Consider the following 20,875-nt stretch of genomic DNA (forward strand, 5'->3'; position numbering starts at 1 on the left):
CCTCTGTGCTTGTGATATCCCTCCCGTTAGAGGTTAATTACCCTGGGGATGTGGTTTCCAACTGTGTCTCTGTTCTTCCTACCCTTTTCAATGTGGCTGTCTCTCTACAACTAGCTATGGAAGATCTGCGTCTTCAGGTCATTGTCAGAATTAATTGTAGTAGATATACTTGTCTCGTTATGTCCATTGGAGGAGCGGAGCTCAGGATCCTCCCTCTCACCATCCTCCACAAACAGCAGAGCCAGTTTATCCATCCCTCAGTACTGCTTCTAGGTACTTTGGATGATACCCCCACTTGTCATGGGCTTCTTTCCTACAAGTACACTATCTTCATGGAATTCTTGTTGGTAATTTATGGTAAATTATGGACCCTGGCCAAGATTCACTTGGCCTCTCAGTTTATTAACAGAAACCCAAAAGAGGAAAACTTGTTCAAATGTTAACACCTTTTCAAAGGTCTTAATGCAGTATTTTATAATATTTTGCATTGAACAAAATGTATAATATAAATATATAATGCATTTTTTCCTTCTTGAAAATTCTGAGTGCTCACATTGAAAATGACAGTCTTGCTGTTATGTAGTTTGATTTATGAGTTTAAAATGTTCAAGACAAGGTATAACTTAGAGCACCTGGGTGGCTCAGTTAAGTGTCTGATTCTTGATCTCAGCTCAGGTTTTGATCTCAAGGTTGTGAGTTCAAGCGCTGTGTTGGGGTCCATGTCCTACTTAAAAATACAAACAGAACAAAATAAAAGGCATAACTCAACCTGTTACCTTAAAAAGATTGACAGATTTGACCACCTAAAAGTTAAAACCTGTATGTAGAAGAGACATCATAAATCGAGAGAAATGATCAGCTAGAAAAACTGTTTACCACATATAGGCAGATGATTGATACCCACTCTCAGTATATGGAATATCGTTATAAATTAGTAAGAGGGACACAAGATAGAAAGATCTGAATGGACAGCTAATGGAAAAATAATATAAATGGTTATCAAATATTTGAGATTATTGATCTGTTTTTAAAATACAAATTGGATCTACACTGTTTTTTTTTTTTAAAATCAGATTGGTGAACAATGCCCATTGTTGTTCAGTCTTAGAGAACACTTAACCAGTGCACATGATGTATAAACTGCTACAGATTTGGGGGGAGCAGACTAGCAAGATGGAACAAAATGAAAAACACTCCAGAAAATTAATCTTAAGGAAATAATGAGGAATCTGAGTAAATACACATGTACAGAATGTGTACAAAATGTTTTTTATACAAAATGTATTTTATAGCAGTCACATGAAAAAAAGGAATACAGCCCTAAATATCCATCACTTGTGTTAAGTAAAGGTGAGTTCATACAGTGAAATACAGTCACTTGATGGGGGTAAATCCTGTGCATTGAAATAGAAAAATGCTCATTATAATTAGATAAATGTATCTTACTGAATTTATAACCTTTGTAATACCTTATTTGAAATGTACCCTCTAACAGATGTTCAGTGCTACTACAGATGTGTTTTGTGTTAGAGCTAGGAGGGTGGGAACCAAACCACTGTACAGAATGGCAAGAAAAATTCTTTTTAAAACATGTATTTTTTTATATGCCTCTTCAACAAAAATCTAGGAATAATGTACACAGTCCTATTGATAATGGCCTTCTTTGGGAGGAGGAGCATTTCCCTTTGGGTTCCCAGAGAGCAGACTTTAAGGTGGAGAATACAATGAGGGAGGGAGGTTTGCTAGGGAGTGCTTTTAGGATCAACACCTACCAAAGGGAGAGAGGGAGGAAAGAATTGGCCTTAGCCAGTTCTGCAAGAGTTCTCAGTGTGGAGGACCAGAGCCTTTCAGCAGCCGCTGATAGTTATTGGGTGGGGATTGCCTAGGAAGGGGCGTGATCTTGCTGAGGCTGTACCTGAAAGGGCCGACAGTTGGGGACTGTTTCTGTATTGGTCCCAGCAGTTGGGGTTATCGGTGCCTTGATTCCTGAAGGGATCTGGACTGAGCACGGCACAGTCCACCACACATGGGAACTTCACTCTTTTTTTTTTTTTGATTTCTGAGAGAGAGAGAGAGAGAGAGAGACATATAAAATTTGAAACAGGCTCCAGGCTCTGAGCCAGCTGTCAGCACAGAGCCTGTTGCGGGTTCGAACCCACCAACTGCGAGATCATGACCTGAGCCAGTCAGATGCTTAACCGACTGAGCCAACCAGGCCCCCCAACTTTACTCTTTGCTGTATGTAAAAATTGCCATTACATAGATAAGAGAAAATGGTTTCTCTTTAAAAAAGAAAATGGCTATTAAAAGGAAGGCTTGGGGCACAACTATAGAATTTTTAACAGCACTTTTTACTTCTAGTAGATGATGTATTCTAGGTAAGCAAATGTTTGAAAGCTTATAAGTTAAGCCCCTTGGTGATGGTCTCTATTTTCAGCTCAAAACAGAATTTGGTTTTCCAACACCATTAGATTTTTCCTACATAGACAAACGTAGGCGACTCTTCCTAATTTCTTTAAAGATTTAAGCAGAACATTATTTTAGAAGATAATGTGTTGAATGGATATTAGTAATTTAAAAGACCCTGCTTTCTGGTCTTTCATTATTTATATGGAAATTGATGTTGGACCTGTTGATGAATTATTCAGAGCTGAGCTACTCTTCTTGATGAACTCTAAAGTCCTTTTCTTCCTTAGGCACAACTCCAGATGTTTCGAGCTCAGTGGATGTTTGAACTTGCTCCAGGTGTCGGCTCTAGCAGTTTAGAAACTCGGCCTTGTAGAACAGCGGCAAAAGGCTCTTTACTGAAAGCAGACACCAAAGGAAAGCAAGAACTGGCAAAGGAAGAAAAGTTAAGTATTATGGACATTGTGACAAGTAACTTTATTTTCCAGTTGCACATGAGAATTTTCGTGGTCTTGAGTAGTAAGTGATCGTTATAGTTGTGTTCTGGTGAAATAAGCACATAACTTATAAAACAGTTTTTCCTCATGTGTGAAAGTGTACCAGCATGTCTATCCTTCACTTCTGCTTCTACGTACTTTGAATGATACCACCACTCATGGGCTTCTTCCTGGAGGTACTCTTCTTCATGGACCTTCTTGGCAATTCAGATCCCTGAGATCCATTAGTCTCTAAAAGATTGATGCCTCTGAATTTATTAGCAGAAGCACTAAGGGAGAAAAAACTTGTTCAAACATTAATACCTTTGCAAAGGTCTTAATGCAGTATTTTGTTACAATTTGAGTTGAACAAATTTATAATGATTCATTAATTGTTTCCTTACTCTGGAAAATTTTGAAAGTGCTCACACTGAAAAAATTTCTAATTCTGTCTAATTGTTCACCTCTTTTTAGTACTAATATGAACTAGGCACAGCACACTTACCATTTTTCCTATTCCATAGAGCCATCATCTTTCCCCCAATTTTTTTTAACAAGCAATGTGTCATTAAATAATTGGAATTACCATGATAATTAAAAACCTCCGTATTCATTTTGTTTTAATTTTTCTTTTGAAATAATTACAAAAACATAGGTATAGGGAGATCCTGTGTACCCTTCACCCTTTCCACTTCGGTAGTAACATCTTACATAGCTACAGTATAGTATCAAAAACTAGGAAATAGACGTAGGTACAATGCACAGAGCTTATTCAGACCTCCCAGATTTATAAGCACTTTCTTGTGTGTATGTATATAAATAGTTCTGTGCAGTTTTATTACATGTGTAGCTTCCTGTAACCACCACCATGGTCAAGATAAAAAACTGTTGGCTCTGTGGGGCGCCTGGGTGGCTTAGTCGGTTAAGCGTCCGACTTCACTTAGGTCATGATCTCGCGGTTCGTGGGTTCGAGCCCTGCGTCGGGCTCTGTGCTGACTGCCAGCTCAGAGCCTGGAGCCTGTTTCAGTCTGTGACTCCCTCTCTCTCTGACCCTCCCCTGCTCACGCTGTCTCTCTCTCTCCTAGAACTAAAACATTAAAAAACAAAAACAAAAACAAAAAAAACTTTGTTGGCACCGCAGAGCTCTCTTTTAACACCTTTATAGTTCTACCCTCCCGTCCCCCACCCCCTGACCATTCGGAACCCCTGGCAATCACTCCTCTCCATTTCTATCATTTTGATACTCAAAAAATATTATATAAGTGGAATCATCTAGTATAACCTTCTAAGATGGACTTATTTCGCCCAGCATAATTCCCCTGAGATCTATCCAATTTTGTGTGTAACAGTAGTTCCCTTCTTTTGCTCCATAGTATTGCATGGTATGGGCATACCCCAGTTTGTTTTTTATCGGTTGAAGGACATTTGGGTTGTTTATAGTTTTGGGCTGTTAACAGAGCAGCTATGAATATTCATATTCAGGTTTCTGCATGAATGTAAGTTTTCATTTCTCTGGCCTAACAGTGCAATTGCTGGGTTGTATGGTAAGTGCCTGTTTGGTTAAAAGAAACTGCCGAGTTGTTTTCCAGGGTGTATGCTCCATTTTATGTTCCCTCCAGCAATGTACAAGTGGCCCAGTGTCTCCACATCCTTGTCGGCCCTTGGTGTTGTCATTACTTTTTAGTTCTATGTATGCTGATAGGTGTGTAGGGATACCTCACTGTGATCTTAATTTGTATTTCCCTGATGGCTAATGATGTTGAATACCTTTTCATATGCTGTTTGCCAAATTTATATCCTCTCTGTACAATATGTTGTCTTTTCTAATTGGATTGCTTATGTTTTGACTGTTGAGTTCTGAGAGTTCTTTATGCATTCTAAATATAGTCCTTTTTTAATAAGTGGCTTTTAAATACTTTCTCTCAGCTTGTAGCTTGCATTTTCATTCTCAGGGTATGTCACAAAGCAAAAGTCTTTAATTTTGATGAGATCCAGTTTATCAGCCTTTCCTTTTATGGATTGTGCATTGAGAATTGAGTATAAGATAACTCTCTGCCCAGCTATAAGTCTCCAAGATTTTTTTTTCATAAAAGTTAAAAGTTTTGTATTTTACATTTAAGTCTACAATCAATTCATTTTTGAGTTCTTATGTAAGATGTGAGGTTTAAGTCACAATTTAGTACTTTGTGGATGTCCAGTTGTTCTGGCACTGTTTCTTGGAAAGACTGCACTTCTGCCATACATACTCATTTTTAATACAGACTTTCAAAAATTGCATTTCACTGTTTTTATAGGCTCGAGAACTCTTCCTTAAGGCAGTAGAAGAAGAACAGAACGGAGCTCTCTATGAAGGTAAAACTCAGGGCCCAGGATCATGTGGTCATGACATTTCTGAATAACAGCTCTTACTGACCAGTTCCTTTTTTATCTAGAATATATTTGGCATATAAACATCAATCTCCTTATATTTGAAATTATTTTTTAACAAATCAAAACTAAAAATTGTATTTCTGTGTAACTTGTTTCCAGAAAGTATTACTGTGAAACATCATCATATTGGTCTATATTTAGGTTTTAGTATTTATTAATTCTTCATTATTAAAGTCTTAAAATAATTGTTTCTCATTTAAAAACAAGGTATTTTATGGGTGAAAAGGACTTCAGAGGAGGGGAATATAAAGGATAGTTTCAGGAACATACACATATCTGCTAATTTACACTTACACAAAAGAATACCTTTCAGCTTTTATTGTCTCTTTTATTAACGCATTAGAATTGCATAAATAAACAAAGTGATGCATTTTACCATATTAGGCGTGTAAGGCTCCCATTTTGTGATAGTAAAGCTGATAATTGGCGTGTGGGAAAAATGGTTGTGCTTGAATCATTTGAAAATGCCCCAAAAATAGCATTCTCAGGATTACTGCATCTTATTTGCACATTTCTTCTAGCGATATTTTTACTCTGAGATAGTAAAAGAGCCAAAATGGTGAAAGCCCTCTACAGGCTTCATTAGTTTGTGAGAGTCCCATATCCACTTAGTGTATAGTAATTCACCCAGAATGATAGAACACAGCAGAATACATTGAATTGAATAGACTCCATCTAAGGGGAAAAGAGCTGGTTGGCTTTTGCAGTCTCAAGTTCTGTTGGTGTAGCTTTGTGGGAGAGATTACTAAATATTATAGCTCTAAACTGCCTGGCTGGAAACTTCATAAGAAAATAGGTTTTAAAGGTTATTTAGCTAAATAAAAGGCAGCTGGATTAAAGGAAGTTGGATTTGAAGGTTCAATTCAAAAATCCCTCTTTATTCTACCTAGTAGGAAGCATTTGATTATCCTCAACTCTGCATCTTAGAAAAGGTTGCTTAAAAGTGTTTTTCTTGGGGCTACAGCAGTTGCTTTTTAGAAGCTGGAGGGAAGACAGCCACTTAAGATCACTTCTAACAATACATAAGAGGCTAAGGGGAAAAGGTGGGAAGGGCTAAAAGCAAAGAGTGAAATACAGTGTCCTTAAGCGTCTGTAATGTGTTAGTTTTAGAAAAGGAAAGGTTATTTCTGAGTAGTGAGGTTTGGAAATAAGTTTGTTCACTGAACTGCTATTGCATACAGAAAAGAATTTATTTGGCTGTTTGTAAAGAAAGTTACCAAATTAAACCACAGTTACAGGTAATCAAAGGAAATGACAAAAATGTGCGGTCATAGCTAATTTAGCTTTATTTCTTCTTTTAGCCATCAAGTTTTATCGTAGGGCTATGCAACTTGTACCTGATATAGAGTTCAAGATTACTTATACCCGGTCTCCAGATGGTGATGGCGTTGGAAACAGCTAGTGCGTATATAATTCGATAGACAGTAATACATAGAGTTTGTTAAAGTTAAGCGTCTTTGCCCTGTTGACTCTTAACATGATAAGAAGGTGGTGGTAATTCTGTTAAATTATGTTGTCTTTAGTATAAAGACTGGTTCATACAGTTGTAGAAGTTTTTTTTAGCTAGGGAAATATTAAAATTAAAATATAGAAATGCACATTTTAAACAGATATAACAAAGAGAAGGTAATGAGTTTTTTTTAAATACAAGCAGTGATTATTGAAAGTAAATTAAAAGACACATTTCAACTTTCTGAAACCTCTTTTGAAAAGCCAAACCTATTAAAAGGTAATTAGGCCAAAGTTGACAAAATGTTAATAATGGTTGAAATTGGGTGATGGGTACATGGGCTTTCATCAAACTAGTCTTTCTCCTTTTTATATGCTTGAAGCTACACATTTTTTTAAAAAAGGTTTTTCATTTTATTAAGAAAACGCTGAATTATAACAGGACTTTATTATTCTTTTAAGGTGTCTAGGAGGACATTAAGACTACAAATTAACATTTGTTTAAAAGCACAGGTACAGGAAAGAAACTGTTTCTTTGGACAGATGTCACTTGCAGGAAAGTCATAAACTAGTATTGATAGTTTTATGAACATAAAGAGATGAAAAGAACATATTTTTAAAGCAGTACTTTTGAAGCTATTTGCAAGCCGTTCTATAAAATTGTTTTTGGCTTAATCCATCTCTAAAAGCTTAATTTGCTGAAATGAGAAGGGAGGACAGTCTGAACCCACAAGAGAATGTCAGGTTTAAAATGAGCAATACATAGGAAAATAGTGTTTGGGTTATGATTATTATTATGATATTCTGTCATGAAATAAGTTCCCCTTATGGATATCATACTTATTGACTCTGTTTTTTTAACTGCTTATAGTATTAACACACAAGCTTTGGATATTAAAAACATCCAAATGAAGTTGGTCTTAATTGTGTGTTTGAACTTTGAGGCCAATAGTATTGTTCACAAAGTGAGATTTAACCGTACAAGTTAGTTTATATTCAAAAAGAATCCTTTGGATTTTTTTAAACCTTCTTTAAACTCAGGTGGTCATTTAGACCCAGCTGTTAGCCAGTTTTATGAATAGATGCAGGTGCTGTTAAGGAAGGTTGCCTTAAAAAATGAAAGCATTTCTTTTTTCTCCCATCCTTTTCTGCATGCCCATATGCAGTGAAGTTTCTTTAAAGATAGTTTTCTTTTTCTTTTTCTTTTTCTTTTTTCTTTCTTATCAGATCTAGTAATCCCTGAAAGTCTCTTTCCAGGCTTTGTTTTGGTTTCTTGCCTTCCCTGAAATGTCAGTAGAGCAGCCCTTGAGTCCGTCTAGCGTCAGCCATCAGCCGCAGGTGCCTTTGTTGTGTTATAATAAACCCTTCCTGGTCTTCTGACTTCACCCTCCTCTAGGCCTTTTTTTTAAGTCTGATCACTTTTAAGGTTCATTTCAGCAAAAATGGAAAGCTAGAGGTTTTTTTGTTTGTTTTTAGAACTCTAAAATGCACATTTTTTTATATTGGTAGATGATTTGTGGACCCTGCTAAGATTTTTTAAATTACATATTTTCCTCTCTTAAGGTAGGGTGATAAGGCACATCTGTTAGAAAACCCTCGGTAAGTAAGTACCACAGATGACAACTGTATATTTGATTTTTACCCAGTTAGAATGGATTATAGTCCTATTAGTGTGGATATATTTACACAAGTTTTTTTAATCATTTGAAATGATCTTTTTCACTAATTCAAGAAATCTCTATAATAAAATGGACTAATTAAATGTCAGTAATTGTATCCAAAATTCTAGTTTTTTTTTTTTAAGCTTATTTATTTATTTTGAGAGATCGAGATAGTGCGAGTTGGGGAGGGACAGAGAGATAGAGAGGGAGACAGAGAATCCCAGGCAGGCTTTGCACTGTCAGCAAGGAGCCTGATGTGGGGCTCAAACTCGCAAAACTGTGAGATCATGACCTGAGCCGAAACCGAGTCAGATGCTTAACTGACTTAGCCACCCTCGCGCAACACCCCCCTCCAAATTCTAGTTCTTCTTGGGTGAGAATGAAAATTACTGAAACTTTTTTCTTCAAAAGACTTGGTATGGTACTCCTTTGCAAGGCAGAATAAACTTAAATCAAAAAAGTAGTTAAGATAGCTTGCTTTTAGAAGAGTTTTCTGAAGCAGATTTTAAAAGTACTATGAAAAATCAGTTTCTGAGCTCTGTGTTCTGGCCTGAGGCACTTAGTTTATTCACCTCCCTCCGTTTTCAGCATGGAAGATAATGATGATGACAGCAAGATGGCAGACCTCTTGTCCTGCTTCCAGCAGCAGCTCATGTTTCAGGAGTCTGTGCTCAAACTGTGCCAGCCTGAGCTGGAGAGCAATCAGACTCACATATCAGGTATGAGTTCACGGTTGTTAGAACTCGGCGAGACACACTTTCACAGGAGATTGAAGGTTTCCAAACTTACAAGGTCAGATAACTTGCCAGGTAAGTGCTTTAGGTCAGGGTATGTTGGGAGAGCTAGTTACGATTACTGTTTGCATGTACTAATAAGCTCTGCAAAATCTGAAGAAGAAAGCAGTTTCTAGTGCAGTTCAAGGAGGCACTCCTCAATTCAGTGAAGATCTAAGAGGGTGTTGAAGCAGCCCAAGAAAATGAGAATACTGGTGTCACCAGGCATATTAGCCTGAGATATGCGCATGTTCAAAAATGAATGTTTTTCTTTTCATACATTAAAAGTTAGTTGTGGGATTTTCCAGAGGAGGACACTTGAAAACATTCAAGGAGATGAAAATAAGTTTTTAGTGTTAGCAAATGGAATATGGATTTTACACACACACACACACACACACACACACACACACACACACACACACACACACATCTCAGACTATCTTTCTAACACATTTATCGTAATATATTTTGGTGGTAAAATCATCCTTTGACGTAAAAGGTGCTTGATAAAAGTGGCTTCTGATCTGCCCTGTACTGAAAAAAAACAAAGATTTGTGTCTTGATGTTAGAAACAATTATTACTTTTAGATAAATACACATGTGCACAGCTCTCAGCAATACTCAGAGTGTGAGTCACAAATGTGTGGGAGTACGGGAAGCTACCTGCACCGAGAATGAGATGGTACATGAGATGGTAAAATAACCCAGGAGAATTGCTGATCGGATGGTTTTCTTTTGCAGTGCTGCCAATGGAGGTCCTGATGTACATCTTCCGATGGGTGGTGTCTAGTGACTTGGACCTCAGATCATTAGAGCAGTTGTCGCAGGTGTGCAGAGGATTCTATATCTGTGCCAGGTACTTCACCTGTTTTAAAACAACTCGGGTGGTGGTGAAAAAAAAATTGTGGTCTTTGCCAGTTTTGATAAAAGACTTGATAGATATTCTGGGTGAAAACTTAGAATGAACAGTTTTGCCTAAGTTGTATTTATGTGATTTTCTCAAACCACTTAGCATTTAAAGGTAGAAGGCACTAGGTTTCCAGGGTATAGAATATTACGTAGAACAGATGTCGTCCCACACATCACTTCCACAGGGCAGTTTCCATGCTAACCTCACTGATTTGGGAAAAAAAACTGTGCTAGAAAAATAAACTCAAGTCATTTTCACAATAATGTAAGCCCATTAAGTAGTAATGATTTAGGGGTGCCTGGGTGGCTCAGTTGGTTGAGCATCTGACATTGGCTCAGGTCATGATCTTGTAGTTCACAGGTTTGAGCTCTTTGTCAGGCTCTGTGCTCACACCTCAGAGTCTGGAGCTGGCTTTGGATTCTCTCTCTCTCAAAAATAAAAACATTAAAAAAATTTTTTTAAAGTAATGATTTAAACTTAGATTGCACTAGAACTTTCTTTTGGCCCATTAAATGTTATTCTATACTTTTTTTGTTTTTAATGCTTATTAATTTTGAGGCAGGGGAGTGGCAGACAGGGAGAGAGAGAATCCCAAGCAGGCTTCACTCTACAATGAATGTGGGGCTCTGTCTCATAGTTTGTGATTTCATCACATCGGGCTCTGCGTTGACAGTGTGGAGCCTGCTTGGGATTCTCTCCCCCCTCTCTCTCTGCCCCCTGCCTGTGCTTTCTCTCTCTTAAAATAAATTGAAAAAATAAACAAAACTATAAAAGTATTAAGTCATACTCAGAATTCTTCAGTGGCATCCATCTCACCTAAGCAGCCTGCAAGCCACTACCTCCCTTGGCCCTGACTGCCTCTCTAATCATGTAATCTGTTAACCATGCTTAGTTTGCTGTAACTTTGTGGTCCTCGTTGAGTGCACCAGTCACACTCCCACCTCAGGGCCTTGAACTTGCTATGGCTTCTGCCCAGGGTGCTTTCCCGGACACTATATTTGAAATGGTCTCTGTTTCCCCACCACAGTACTTGTCTGTTTACTCTGTTTAGTTTGTTCTTAAACTGGGCACACTACCTGAAACGTTTCTATTTTCTTAGTTTTGTTTGCTTTCTATCATTAAAAGAGCAAGACATTTGCCTTGTCTGTCAGTCTATCTCCCGAACCTGGACAGTGCCTTGTAGGAGCTCAACAAATTCTTGCTGAATAGAAGATGATTGCTAGTAGCAGAGATATTTCTTGTATCTACCTAGAGGGACTTAGTCTTTTTTATAAATTGATGTTATGTTTTATTACCTAGAGACCCTGAAATATGGCGTTTGGCCTGCTTGAAAGTTTGGGGCAGAAGCTGTGTTAAACTTGTTCCATACACATCCTGGAGAGAGATGTTTTTAGAAAGGCCCCGTGTCCGATTTGATGGTAAGTTGAACTCTTTAGAATGCAAAAGAAATAGTGTTCTGTCATGCTGATTTTGATAAATACATAGTTTTCCTTTTCTGTAACAGACGTAAATACTCTGATCATATTTAAAGGAAACCACAATAAAATCAAAACTAGAAACATGTTACGTGCTTATAACTGTAAAAATTTTTTTACATTCCTACTTAAAAAAAAAAACAACTTTGTTTTTTATAGGAGTGTATATCAGTAAAACAACATATATTCGTCAAGGGGAGCAGTCTCTTGATGGTTTCTATAGAGCCTGGCACCAAGTGGAATATTACAGGTACAACTGTAGTAAACTGAGTGAGTGAAAAATTCTCTCTCTCCAAGTATCAGTTCATGAGTTATTGGGCAGATGTTCTCTGTGGCTTTTGTATTTATCTAAAGAATGACCTTCAGCATTTTTATCCAGTATTATAACAGGACCTGCACTCAACTAATAGGTTAATACAAATGATTTAATTCCCCCTAGCCTCTAAATCTAAGAATCGTTTTATGTTGGGAGTTTTTCATTTTTTTTAAGTTTGTTTATTTATTTTGAGAGAGACAGAGACTATGAGTAAGGGAGGGAGGAAGAGAGAGGGAGAGAGAGAATCCCAAGCAGGCTCTGCACCTGAAACCACGCGATCATGACCTGAGCTGAAACTGAGTCAGACACTTAACTGACTAAGCCACCCAGGTACCCCAGAATCATTTTATGTTTTAGAGCTCTTCCTTGTTTTTTTGCTTTTGATGTACTCACTTATTTGCCTTTTCAGATAGCTTGTGCTATTATTCAGCCTTACTATCCATCACATGTTAACTGTCAATGAGAAATAAGTAGACATGGGGAGTGGCTCAGTCAGTTGCATCCGACTTCAGCTCAGGTCATGATCTCATGGTTCATGAGTTTAAGCCCCATACCCGGCTCTGTGCTGGCAGTGCAGAGCCTGCTTTTGATCTTCTTTTCCCCTCTCTTTGCCCCTGTCCTGCTCATACTTTCTTAAAAATAAACAAATTAAAAAAAAAATAGACATTAGAGCTCACTTTTGACATTAATTAGTATGCTTTAGGAAACGTGCTTTAATAGAAGAGTATTTATTTTTATTCAGGAGTAAATTTAAGTTCAGCAGTTCCCTCTAAGAAAGATAATAAAATGCCTTCACATCTATTGTGCTGGCCTCACAGGTTGTCAGTCATGTTTGTTTTAATAATGTTTTGCCAGTTTTTTGGCCCATGGTATTTCTGTTTTGATTTCACAGCAGGGAACAGGTTTAGGTGTTAGAAAACAAGGACATGTTTTATACTTTGTGTGTGTGTGGTGTTTTTTGGTGTTCTTTTTCTTTTTACACAGGTACATAAGGTTCTTCCCTGATGGCCACATGATGATGTTGACAACCCCTGAGGAGCCTCAGTCCATTGTTCCTCGTTTAAAAACTAGGAATACCAGGTAGTATTTTTCTGTAGTTCTCTATGCAACCCACATTTTCTATAGATACCTGCGGGTTAATGTTATCCAGTGCTTCCTTAAGTTAGTACTGGATGATTAAAACAGCACTCTGCAAAGCCTTTGTGAACAATACCAATTCCTGGGCCTGTCTCTAGAGAGGACACTTCAGTAGGTCTCTGGAGCCTTACCAGATTTGGTTTACTCACATCCTGGCTAATTCTTCTTGGGCAAGTTGAGTAACTTCTATTGTAACCTATTACCTCCTAGGTTACTTAAATACATATAATAACTGATTAATGGATTTAAATTATATTTTTTCATTTTTAGAACTGATGCAATTCTACTGGGTCATTATCGCTTGTCACAAGATACAGACAATCAGACCAAAGTATTTGCTGTGATAACTAAGAAAAAAGAAGAAGTGAGTATGCAGGGTGGAATTGGCAGTTCTTTTCCGTTCAGTACCCTACTTATTCAAGCATTCTTGATTAGAAAGGATAAGAAAATAGTGTATAATTTATACATTTCACAAAAAGTATGTTGACTTATAGCATCCTTCTGAAGAGAGCTGGAAGGTCTAAAATGTGGGGTAGTTTGAATTGTGAATCCACTTATTCTCTAAATTTCCTTTTTGGGTCCAGGTTTTTTACATATGAAAATGTAAAGCCAAAATATCCTATGAAATAAATAGTAAAATCATACCTGAATATGTTTTTAGCTGTGTTCTCATTTTGAATCATAAGGGATTTCCTCCTAAGTTACTTCACACAGGTAATTCTTTCTCAAGGATACTCGTACAGAGAACTTCAATTTTTTAAGTTTATTTATTTGGGAGACCATGTGAGCAGGGGAGGAACAGAGAGAGAAGGAGAGGAGCATCCCAAGCAGGCTCCTCACTGTCAGCCTGATGCGGTGCTCGAACTCCTGAATTGTAAGATGACCTGAGCCTTCTTCCTGTGTTTACATAAGGAAAAAAATGGCAAACAAATGTGATTATTGCATTTTTACATTCCAGGTTACTATTAACTCTAATACATTGAGGAACTAATTTTTTTCACAACTTTTCTCCATATGTGTTTTTCAGTTCTGGTTTTAAAATGTATACCCGTACACCTGAGTAGTCAGTTGTGATGTTGTTGGAATAAAGACTTGCCTAATGCTTTTATAATTAGTGTAGTTTTTGAATGTTTTCCTCCCATCAGATCCTCCTCTCTTCCTTGGCATCATGTGTTGAGATAGTTAGGGCAGGGTTTCATCAGAGTCCTTTCACCCTGTGGCCATCTGTTGCTGGCTTCTCTGCCTGCCTCAGAGCCTCCAGAAATCTGGGACAGTCTGAGGGGCAGAGGTGGCTGCGCTAGCTGTGATGTTGGCTGTGAGCTTCCTGAGGTCAGAATGTGAGGCCCTTGTTATTTAGGTTTTACCTAATTAAAGAGTTTAGGAAGTCCTACATTGAGTTCCAGTTTTCTCTTCAGAATATAATATAGTGAAACCATATATAGTGTTGGCATTCTTGTGTCATTAGCAATGGTATTTGCTAAAGTGTGATTCTAGTGAACCTTGTCCACATTTATTTCTTCATTGACTCTCTTAACTATAACCACAAAAGTTAAGTTCTACTCCATGCTTTTTCTATATCTTTCATGAGCTCATCACTTTGCCTCCTTAAACATTGCTGTGCTTTCAGTAGAAGGAAGTACTGGGCTTACATGTAGAAGATACCAATTTTCATTTCCAACTCTGCAACTGCTGTGTAATTTTGATTAACTTGTTTGGTCTCCCTAGGTCTTCATTCTTGTAGCCATTAACTAACAATATACAATCATATTTAAGACCTGTGGTTACTGTGACGATTAACAGAGACGATGATGGGGAGAAAACCCTATTTTAGAGTGCTTTAATGTTTGTCAGAGCACTCATACATGTTCTTACTTGATACCCAGGACACCTCTGCTGTGTGCAGAGACCATGTGACTTTTAGCATCACTCTTGCATAAGGATTCCTAGGATGTTTCTGTGCATCAGTGAAGTGAGGGTTCATTATGGCTCACACACTTTTTCTTTTACAGAAACCACTTGACTATAAATACAGATACTTCCGTCGTGTCCCCGTACAAGAAGCCGATCAGAGTTTTCATGTGGGACTACAGCTGTGTTCCAGTGGCCAGCAGAGGTTCAACAAACTCATCTGGATACATCATTCTTGTCACATTACCTACAAGTAGGTGAATGTGATACAAATACTACAGTTACAATAAATGTGTACTTATGTCAGGCTTAGAAAACCCTCACATAGCTTTTAACTTCCTCCAGAGTGGACATTATATTCTAAAACGGCATTACAGTATAGAGTGTTCTGTGTTACTGTAGATGCCGCCCAAGTCTGCTGTGCTTACTTAGAGAGCTCTCGGTGCGGTAGTCAGTGCTGCCAGGCTCAAGTTGGTCATGTTCTCTCTTTTTCTGGGTGGGGGTCACCTGCCCAGGGAGAGAGTCCAGGCCAATGACAGTCTTTTCTATGTCAGTGTTATTCTGTCAGGCACTCAAAAAACAAACAAACAAAAACAACCACAAACCAAGAAAATGGCCAAAGTGAGATGAACTGAGAGTGGACCAGGGGGCAGAGCACTTCCCAGTGCCCCTGGGAGTGGGAATGGGTGCCACCACTTTGAAAGTGAAAGCCGTGCTCTGCGAGCAGAATGGTACTCAGTCACCACAAAGTTGTCCGTGCATTACTTGTTTGTTGACTTACTCAAGGCACTTTGAAAACACCAGATCTGTTTTCTTCCCCTGGGTTTCAGTCTTACCAAATTTTTACTTATTTCCAGTTTGTTTATTCTCAGGGATTATACACTCATTTTAATAAAATTGTAGGTAGAAGCATAAGTCTTCTAAGAAGATCCTATTCCAAAGCCAGGTCTAGCAGGTGGTTCCTAATTTAAACCTCCTCATATTAGGATTACCTGTGTGAAATAGTTGATGAGCAGAAATAAGAGAAACAGAATTTGTGTAGGTGTTGAGGCTCACTGTTGCTAGGTTTGAAAGAATATTGGCGTGTGATCGAGGGCTCTCCATTGCAAAATTGAATCCAAAATTCTCAGAGACTAATTTTGAGGTCACCTCCTATTAACCTACCTCATAGCCTTGACCACAGGGTTGAAAACTTTCTGCGTCCTGTTTCCACCTTACAAGGAACTTCCCCCCTCTCATTTGAAAAGTCCTGAGAACTGAGAAAGCATTTTTCTTTCTTTTCATTCTTACTTACTTGCTTCTCTGAGTAAATTGTGCGGTGGAATTTTTTTTTTCTTTTCAAAGAAAGATACCAAACCCAGAATAAAACCAAACAAATAGCATCACGTTTTAGGAGAAAAAAGGACATTATAATAGGTGTCATTTGTAACTGCTAATGATAACATTGATTTCCTTACAAAGTCATTTGAATTCTCTGCCCTTGTTTATTTCTCCCTTTTTGGGGACAAATAAAAGGTTCTGGTAGTTTAACTTATCATCTGCTTTGCCTCCCTCCCAACTGTGATCATGCTGTTGATCATGCAAATATTAAGTGATTAAATTCTGTTACAGGGTTATAATTCTTTCTAAATTACTTTTTAACAAGATCCTTGAAATGTCTATAGTCTTTAACTTAGAATTTCTGTTCTTAGGAGTCTGTTCAAAGGGCAATCAAAAATATCGTATTATTTTTTAATTAGCAAACAGTGGAAACCTAAATCTCCAACAAAAAGGGATTATTAAGTAAATTGTGATATAGACAGACAGTGAAATACTATGCAGGAACTAAAAATGGCTTCTGAAGAGTATTTTTTGATGTGAGGAAATCCATATGTCCACACGTAACAGGATTACTAACAGTATGATCTCAATAGAACAGCTCAATAGACAGGTTAAGGTACTTGGAAGGAAGTACAATTGACCCTCAAACAGCACGGGTTTGAGCTGCATGAATCCACTTATGTGGATTTTTTTGATAGAGTACTATAAATGTATTTTTCTTATAATTTTCTTAATAACTTGGCCTTTTTTCTAGCTTTATTGTAAGATTACAATATATAGTACATGTAACATACATAATATGTATTAATCGACTGTAACTGGTAAGGTTTCCAGTCAATAGTAGGTCATTATTATTTCTGTTTTGGGACACTCAAATGCAGATTTTTGACTGTGTGGGAGGTAGGCGCCCTTAACCCTGCATTGTTTAAGGGTCAACTGTAATTCATAAGCTATGTCTAGGTGATAGAACTATGAGTGATTTTTCTTTGTACGTTTCTAAGTTTGTCAATTCTTTATATGCCTATTAAATAACAAAATTCAACCAAGTACATTTTAAAGATTTAATTGGCTTTATTAAAAGATTCGTGAATGGGGAGCTCTGAGGAGTTGTACAAAATGGAAGGTTTTATAGAAGAGCCGAGCAAGAAGATTGTTAAGAAAAGGATTGTTTCAGGCAAAGACGCTCTCCCTTAAAGGGAAAAGCAGGAGTCTTATGCAGACTACCTCATCTTCCTTTGGGGGTTGCAGAGGGCCCATGTGGCAGGCTCGTGGGTGCCATCAGATAATTCCTGACTGACCAGTTAAGACTACATTTCTGGGGGAGGTTGAAACTGCAGTTAAATTATGTATTAAGTCCCAATTTGGGAGCTCATTCTGATGATGCCACTTTGAATCTGTGGTTTTCTTCTTAACAGTTCCCCCCCTCTTTTTAAAAAAAATTTTTTTTAATGTTTTATTTATTTCTGAGAGAGAGACAACGTGAGCAGAGGAGGGTCAGAGAGAGGAAGGGAGATACAGAATCTGAAGCTGGCTCCAGGCTCTGAGCTAGCTGTCAGCACAGAGCCCGACGTGGGGCTTGAACCACAAACTGTGAGATCATGGCCTGAGCCGAAGTCAGAGGGTTTAACCGACTGAGCCACCCAGGTGCCCCAACAGTTCCCCCTTTTGTTCAGACTCTCCACTTTACTGAGAGATGTGATCAAAATTTAAGGCATTAGCACTAACAATTACTGTTTTGTACTTCTTGCAGCCTTTGTAGATTTTTTTTGTGTGGTACCTATAGCTCCTGATGCTTTTCCTTAATCTCTGTGGTGGTTATTGGTCACAGATTGAGGTTCACATTTCAGTCTTAGGAGATCATTTGCTTGGTGTTTAGTAGTTGTGAACATAATAGATTCAAAGGTTTTGAGAGAAGATAATGCACCACAGGGATTATTACTATAAGGATAATGCCCAATAATGGGAGTATACTTTAGAGCCATGGGCCCCAAGACCCAAACCAATCAAAATCAAGTAAGTCAAAGACCCTGCTGAAGGAGTCATCTTTTTAAGCCCAGTGGCTTGCTCAGCGATCTTATATAATTGAGTTTTAACTTCGCCATAAGTGTTATTAATCCAGGCACAGCAGGTGATGTTGGCCACAACACAAGGTGTTCAGCTAAAAGATAATCAAGGACAACTTGGGCTAGAGAGTCTGAGGATCTCCATTGTGCTATTGCTTTAGCCGCAGATTTTGCAATACTTTTGAGAATTGCGGAGTTCTTGATCACAGCCTTATTTATATTTATCCCTAATCAAGGAAATAGAGATCTGTGAAAAGGAGTGAATCTCAATCATGAATGTCTCCTCAGAGATCTTATTTATTTATTTATTTATGTATTTTATTTATTTATTTTTTTACAAATAGTTTATTGTCAAATTAGTTTCCACATAACACTCAGTGCTCATCCCCACAAGTGTCCTCCTCCATGCCCATCCCCCCCCCACATCCATCAGTCCTCAGTTTTTGTCAGCATTCAAGAGTCTCTCATGGTTTGCCTCTCTCCCTTTCCCCCACCATTTCCGCCCTTCTTCTCCCCCTTGTTCCTCCGTCAAGTTCCTCCTAATCCTCCTATACGTGCAAACATATGATATTTGTCCTTCTCTGCCTGACTTATTTCGCTCAGCATAACACCCCTCAGAGGTCTTATTTAATTCAACAATGTAAATTTAGATAAATTCGAGAGGTTGTATACCCCATCTTCTTAGCAATGGCCTGGGAGATGCAGATAAGGGTGTTACCTTCCCAGGCCAATGCCAGAGTGAAAGAAGGGCAAAGAGGAGAAAAAGGTTTATGTTTAATTAGCATATGAGGTATTGATCTATCATCTGGGAAGGAAGGAGTCTACCTTGATGTCAGCTACTTCTCTCCCTCATCAATTTGATACAGAGGTCTCTAGCATCTGTATGGGACCAGATGTCAGGTGGAGCCTTCTCTGGCTGCCTGAAGTGTACCCAAGGCTTAATACTTGTTAGTTTTGTAGCAGGGTCAGAAGCACCTGCTAAGGTCCTCTTCCAGTGGGGCTCAAAGGTGGTTTTCCTCCGGTGTTTATATAGTCACCAGGCTCTAAACTGTAGATCAACAGGTCTCTCTGAATTGGGATCCAGAAGCTTCTGGAGCATTTTGATGATAGACTTGAGCATAAGACATTAGAGACTTAGAGTAGCTGGTCATATGAGCATGAGACAACAAGGGCTCAGAAGGTTGTGTGCTGATAGAATTCCAAGAAGTTTGTAGGTTTTCCATTAAGGCTTATACGATTAGTCCAGTGAAATGGCTGCTTTGATCACTGAACTTGAAGTAGAAGGTATACCCCAAATAGGAAACACATTTTTTTAAGGTTTTTTTTTTTTTTTTTCCCTGTGAGGGCATCTGTCTTACAGCACACATGACCCATCTAGAAAGCACACATATAATAACAAGAACATATTAATAACCCATATTAAGTGGCAGGTAAATGAAGTCCAGCTGCTAGTATTCAAAGAGTCCAGAGGGTAGAGGTTTAAGCCTCTGGGAATAAAAATAGTTTTTAGAAGGGGAGTGGTGGTGACCAGTCAGGCCAGACATTGCTGGTAAACCTTTATAAAGTTACAGAAACAGTCTATCACTGTCTGTTTATAATTTGAGTCTTTTTAAATGTACTGTGGTGGGTAAAGGAATGCAACAACTAAAAAATGGGATTTGTGGGGTGCCTGGGTGGTACAATCAGTTAAGTGTCCGACTTTGATCTTGGCTCACGTCATGATGCAGGGTGTGAGCCCTGCATCAGATTCTGTGCTGACAGCACAGAGCCTGCTTGGGATTCTGTCTCTCCTCCTCTCTGCTCCTCTCCTGCTTGTGCTCTCTCTCTCTCTCTCTCTCAAAATAAGTAAACTTAGAAAAGGGAGGGGTGGGTATTTGCCAGGAAGAGTCAGGCCATCTTGGGTTTCGCATAACCACAAGCATTTGTTTCATTTGCAGTCATCGCTTACTCATCTCTGTTTCTCCAGTTTAGAAGCAGGCTGCTGCCATATCACAAGGACATCAGGATTGCAAGAGTCTGGTGATGAGGGGCCATTTTTATGGAAGCAGAGTGGACTTTTATCCACATGTGCCACAATTTTACAAACATAGAGAAGGCTTAGTGTTAATGCATTTGACAATGCTTTCCATGTAACTTACATATTGAGTAAGTCTCAGTAGTTTAACAGGTCCTTTGGAAGTTTTTCAAAAAATTTTAAAAAGGGTTTTAAAGCACTTGCCTAAATAGAATTATAAATCATTATGAGACTTAAATTGCAAAAATGTCTTTACCTTTTTAATATTATCAAAAGTAGACCAAACTCCAAGAAAACTTTTTTAACAAAAAGCCAAATTCTGATTTTATACCATCTTACTTTGATATTAAAACTTATTATTTATTTAAGGGAGAGAGCATGCACACAGAGGAGAGGGGCAGAGAGGGGGAGAGTGTCCCATGCAGATTTCACACTCAGAGTGGAGCCCGACAGGGGGCTTGATCCCACGACTCTGGGATCATGACCTGAGCCGAAATCAGGAGTTACATGCTCAACCAACTGTGCCACCCAGGT

At 38.3% G+C, this 20,875-nt stretch overlaps 1 protein-coding gene across 2 annotated transcripts in view; it reads left to right on the top strand.

Annotated features, from left to right (window-relative positions):
* Nucleotides 1-20,875, top strand: part of FBXO9 (F-box protein 9) — a 37,863-nt gene that overhangs the window by 12,711 nt on the left and 4,277 nt on the right. For both annotated transcript variants that reach the window (XM_077752844.1, XM_077752843.1), the window contains exons 3-12: nucleotides 2,697-2,850; nucleotides 5,175-5,234; nucleotides 6,614-6,713; nucleotides 9,011-9,141; nucleotides 9,940-10,054; nucleotides 11,408-11,526; nucleotides 11,743-11,833; nucleotides 12,884-12,979; nucleotides 13,307-13,400; nucleotides 15,046-15,197. In XM_077752844.1, coding sequence (XP_077608970.1) covers nucleotides 2,709-2,850; nucleotides 5,175-5,234; nucleotides 6,614-6,713; nucleotides 9,011-9,141; nucleotides 9,940-10,054; nucleotides 11,408-11,526; nucleotides 11,743-11,833; nucleotides 12,884-12,979; nucleotides 13,307-13,400; nucleotides 15,046-15,197 — 1,100 coding nt within the window. In that variant the 5' untranslated portion in view covers nucleotides 2,697-2,708. The remainder of the gene's footprint in view (nucleotides 1-2,696; nucleotides 2,851-5,174; nucleotides 5,235-6,613; nucleotides 6,714-9,010; nucleotides 9,142-9,939; nucleotides 10,055-11,407; nucleotides 11,527-11,742; nucleotides 11,834-12,883; nucleotides 12,980-13,306; nucleotides 13,401-15,045; nucleotides 15,198-20,875) is intronic.

The sequence above is a fragment of the Crocuta crocuta genome, unplaced genomic scaffold, assembly GCF_008692635.1.
Source record: "Crocuta crocuta isolate KB4526 unplaced genomic scaffold, BGI_CrCroc_1.0 scaffold291, whole genome shotgun sequence".
Classification (NCBI taxonomy): Eukaryota; Metazoa; Chordata; class Mammalia; order Carnivora; family Hyaenidae; genus Crocuta; species Crocuta crocuta.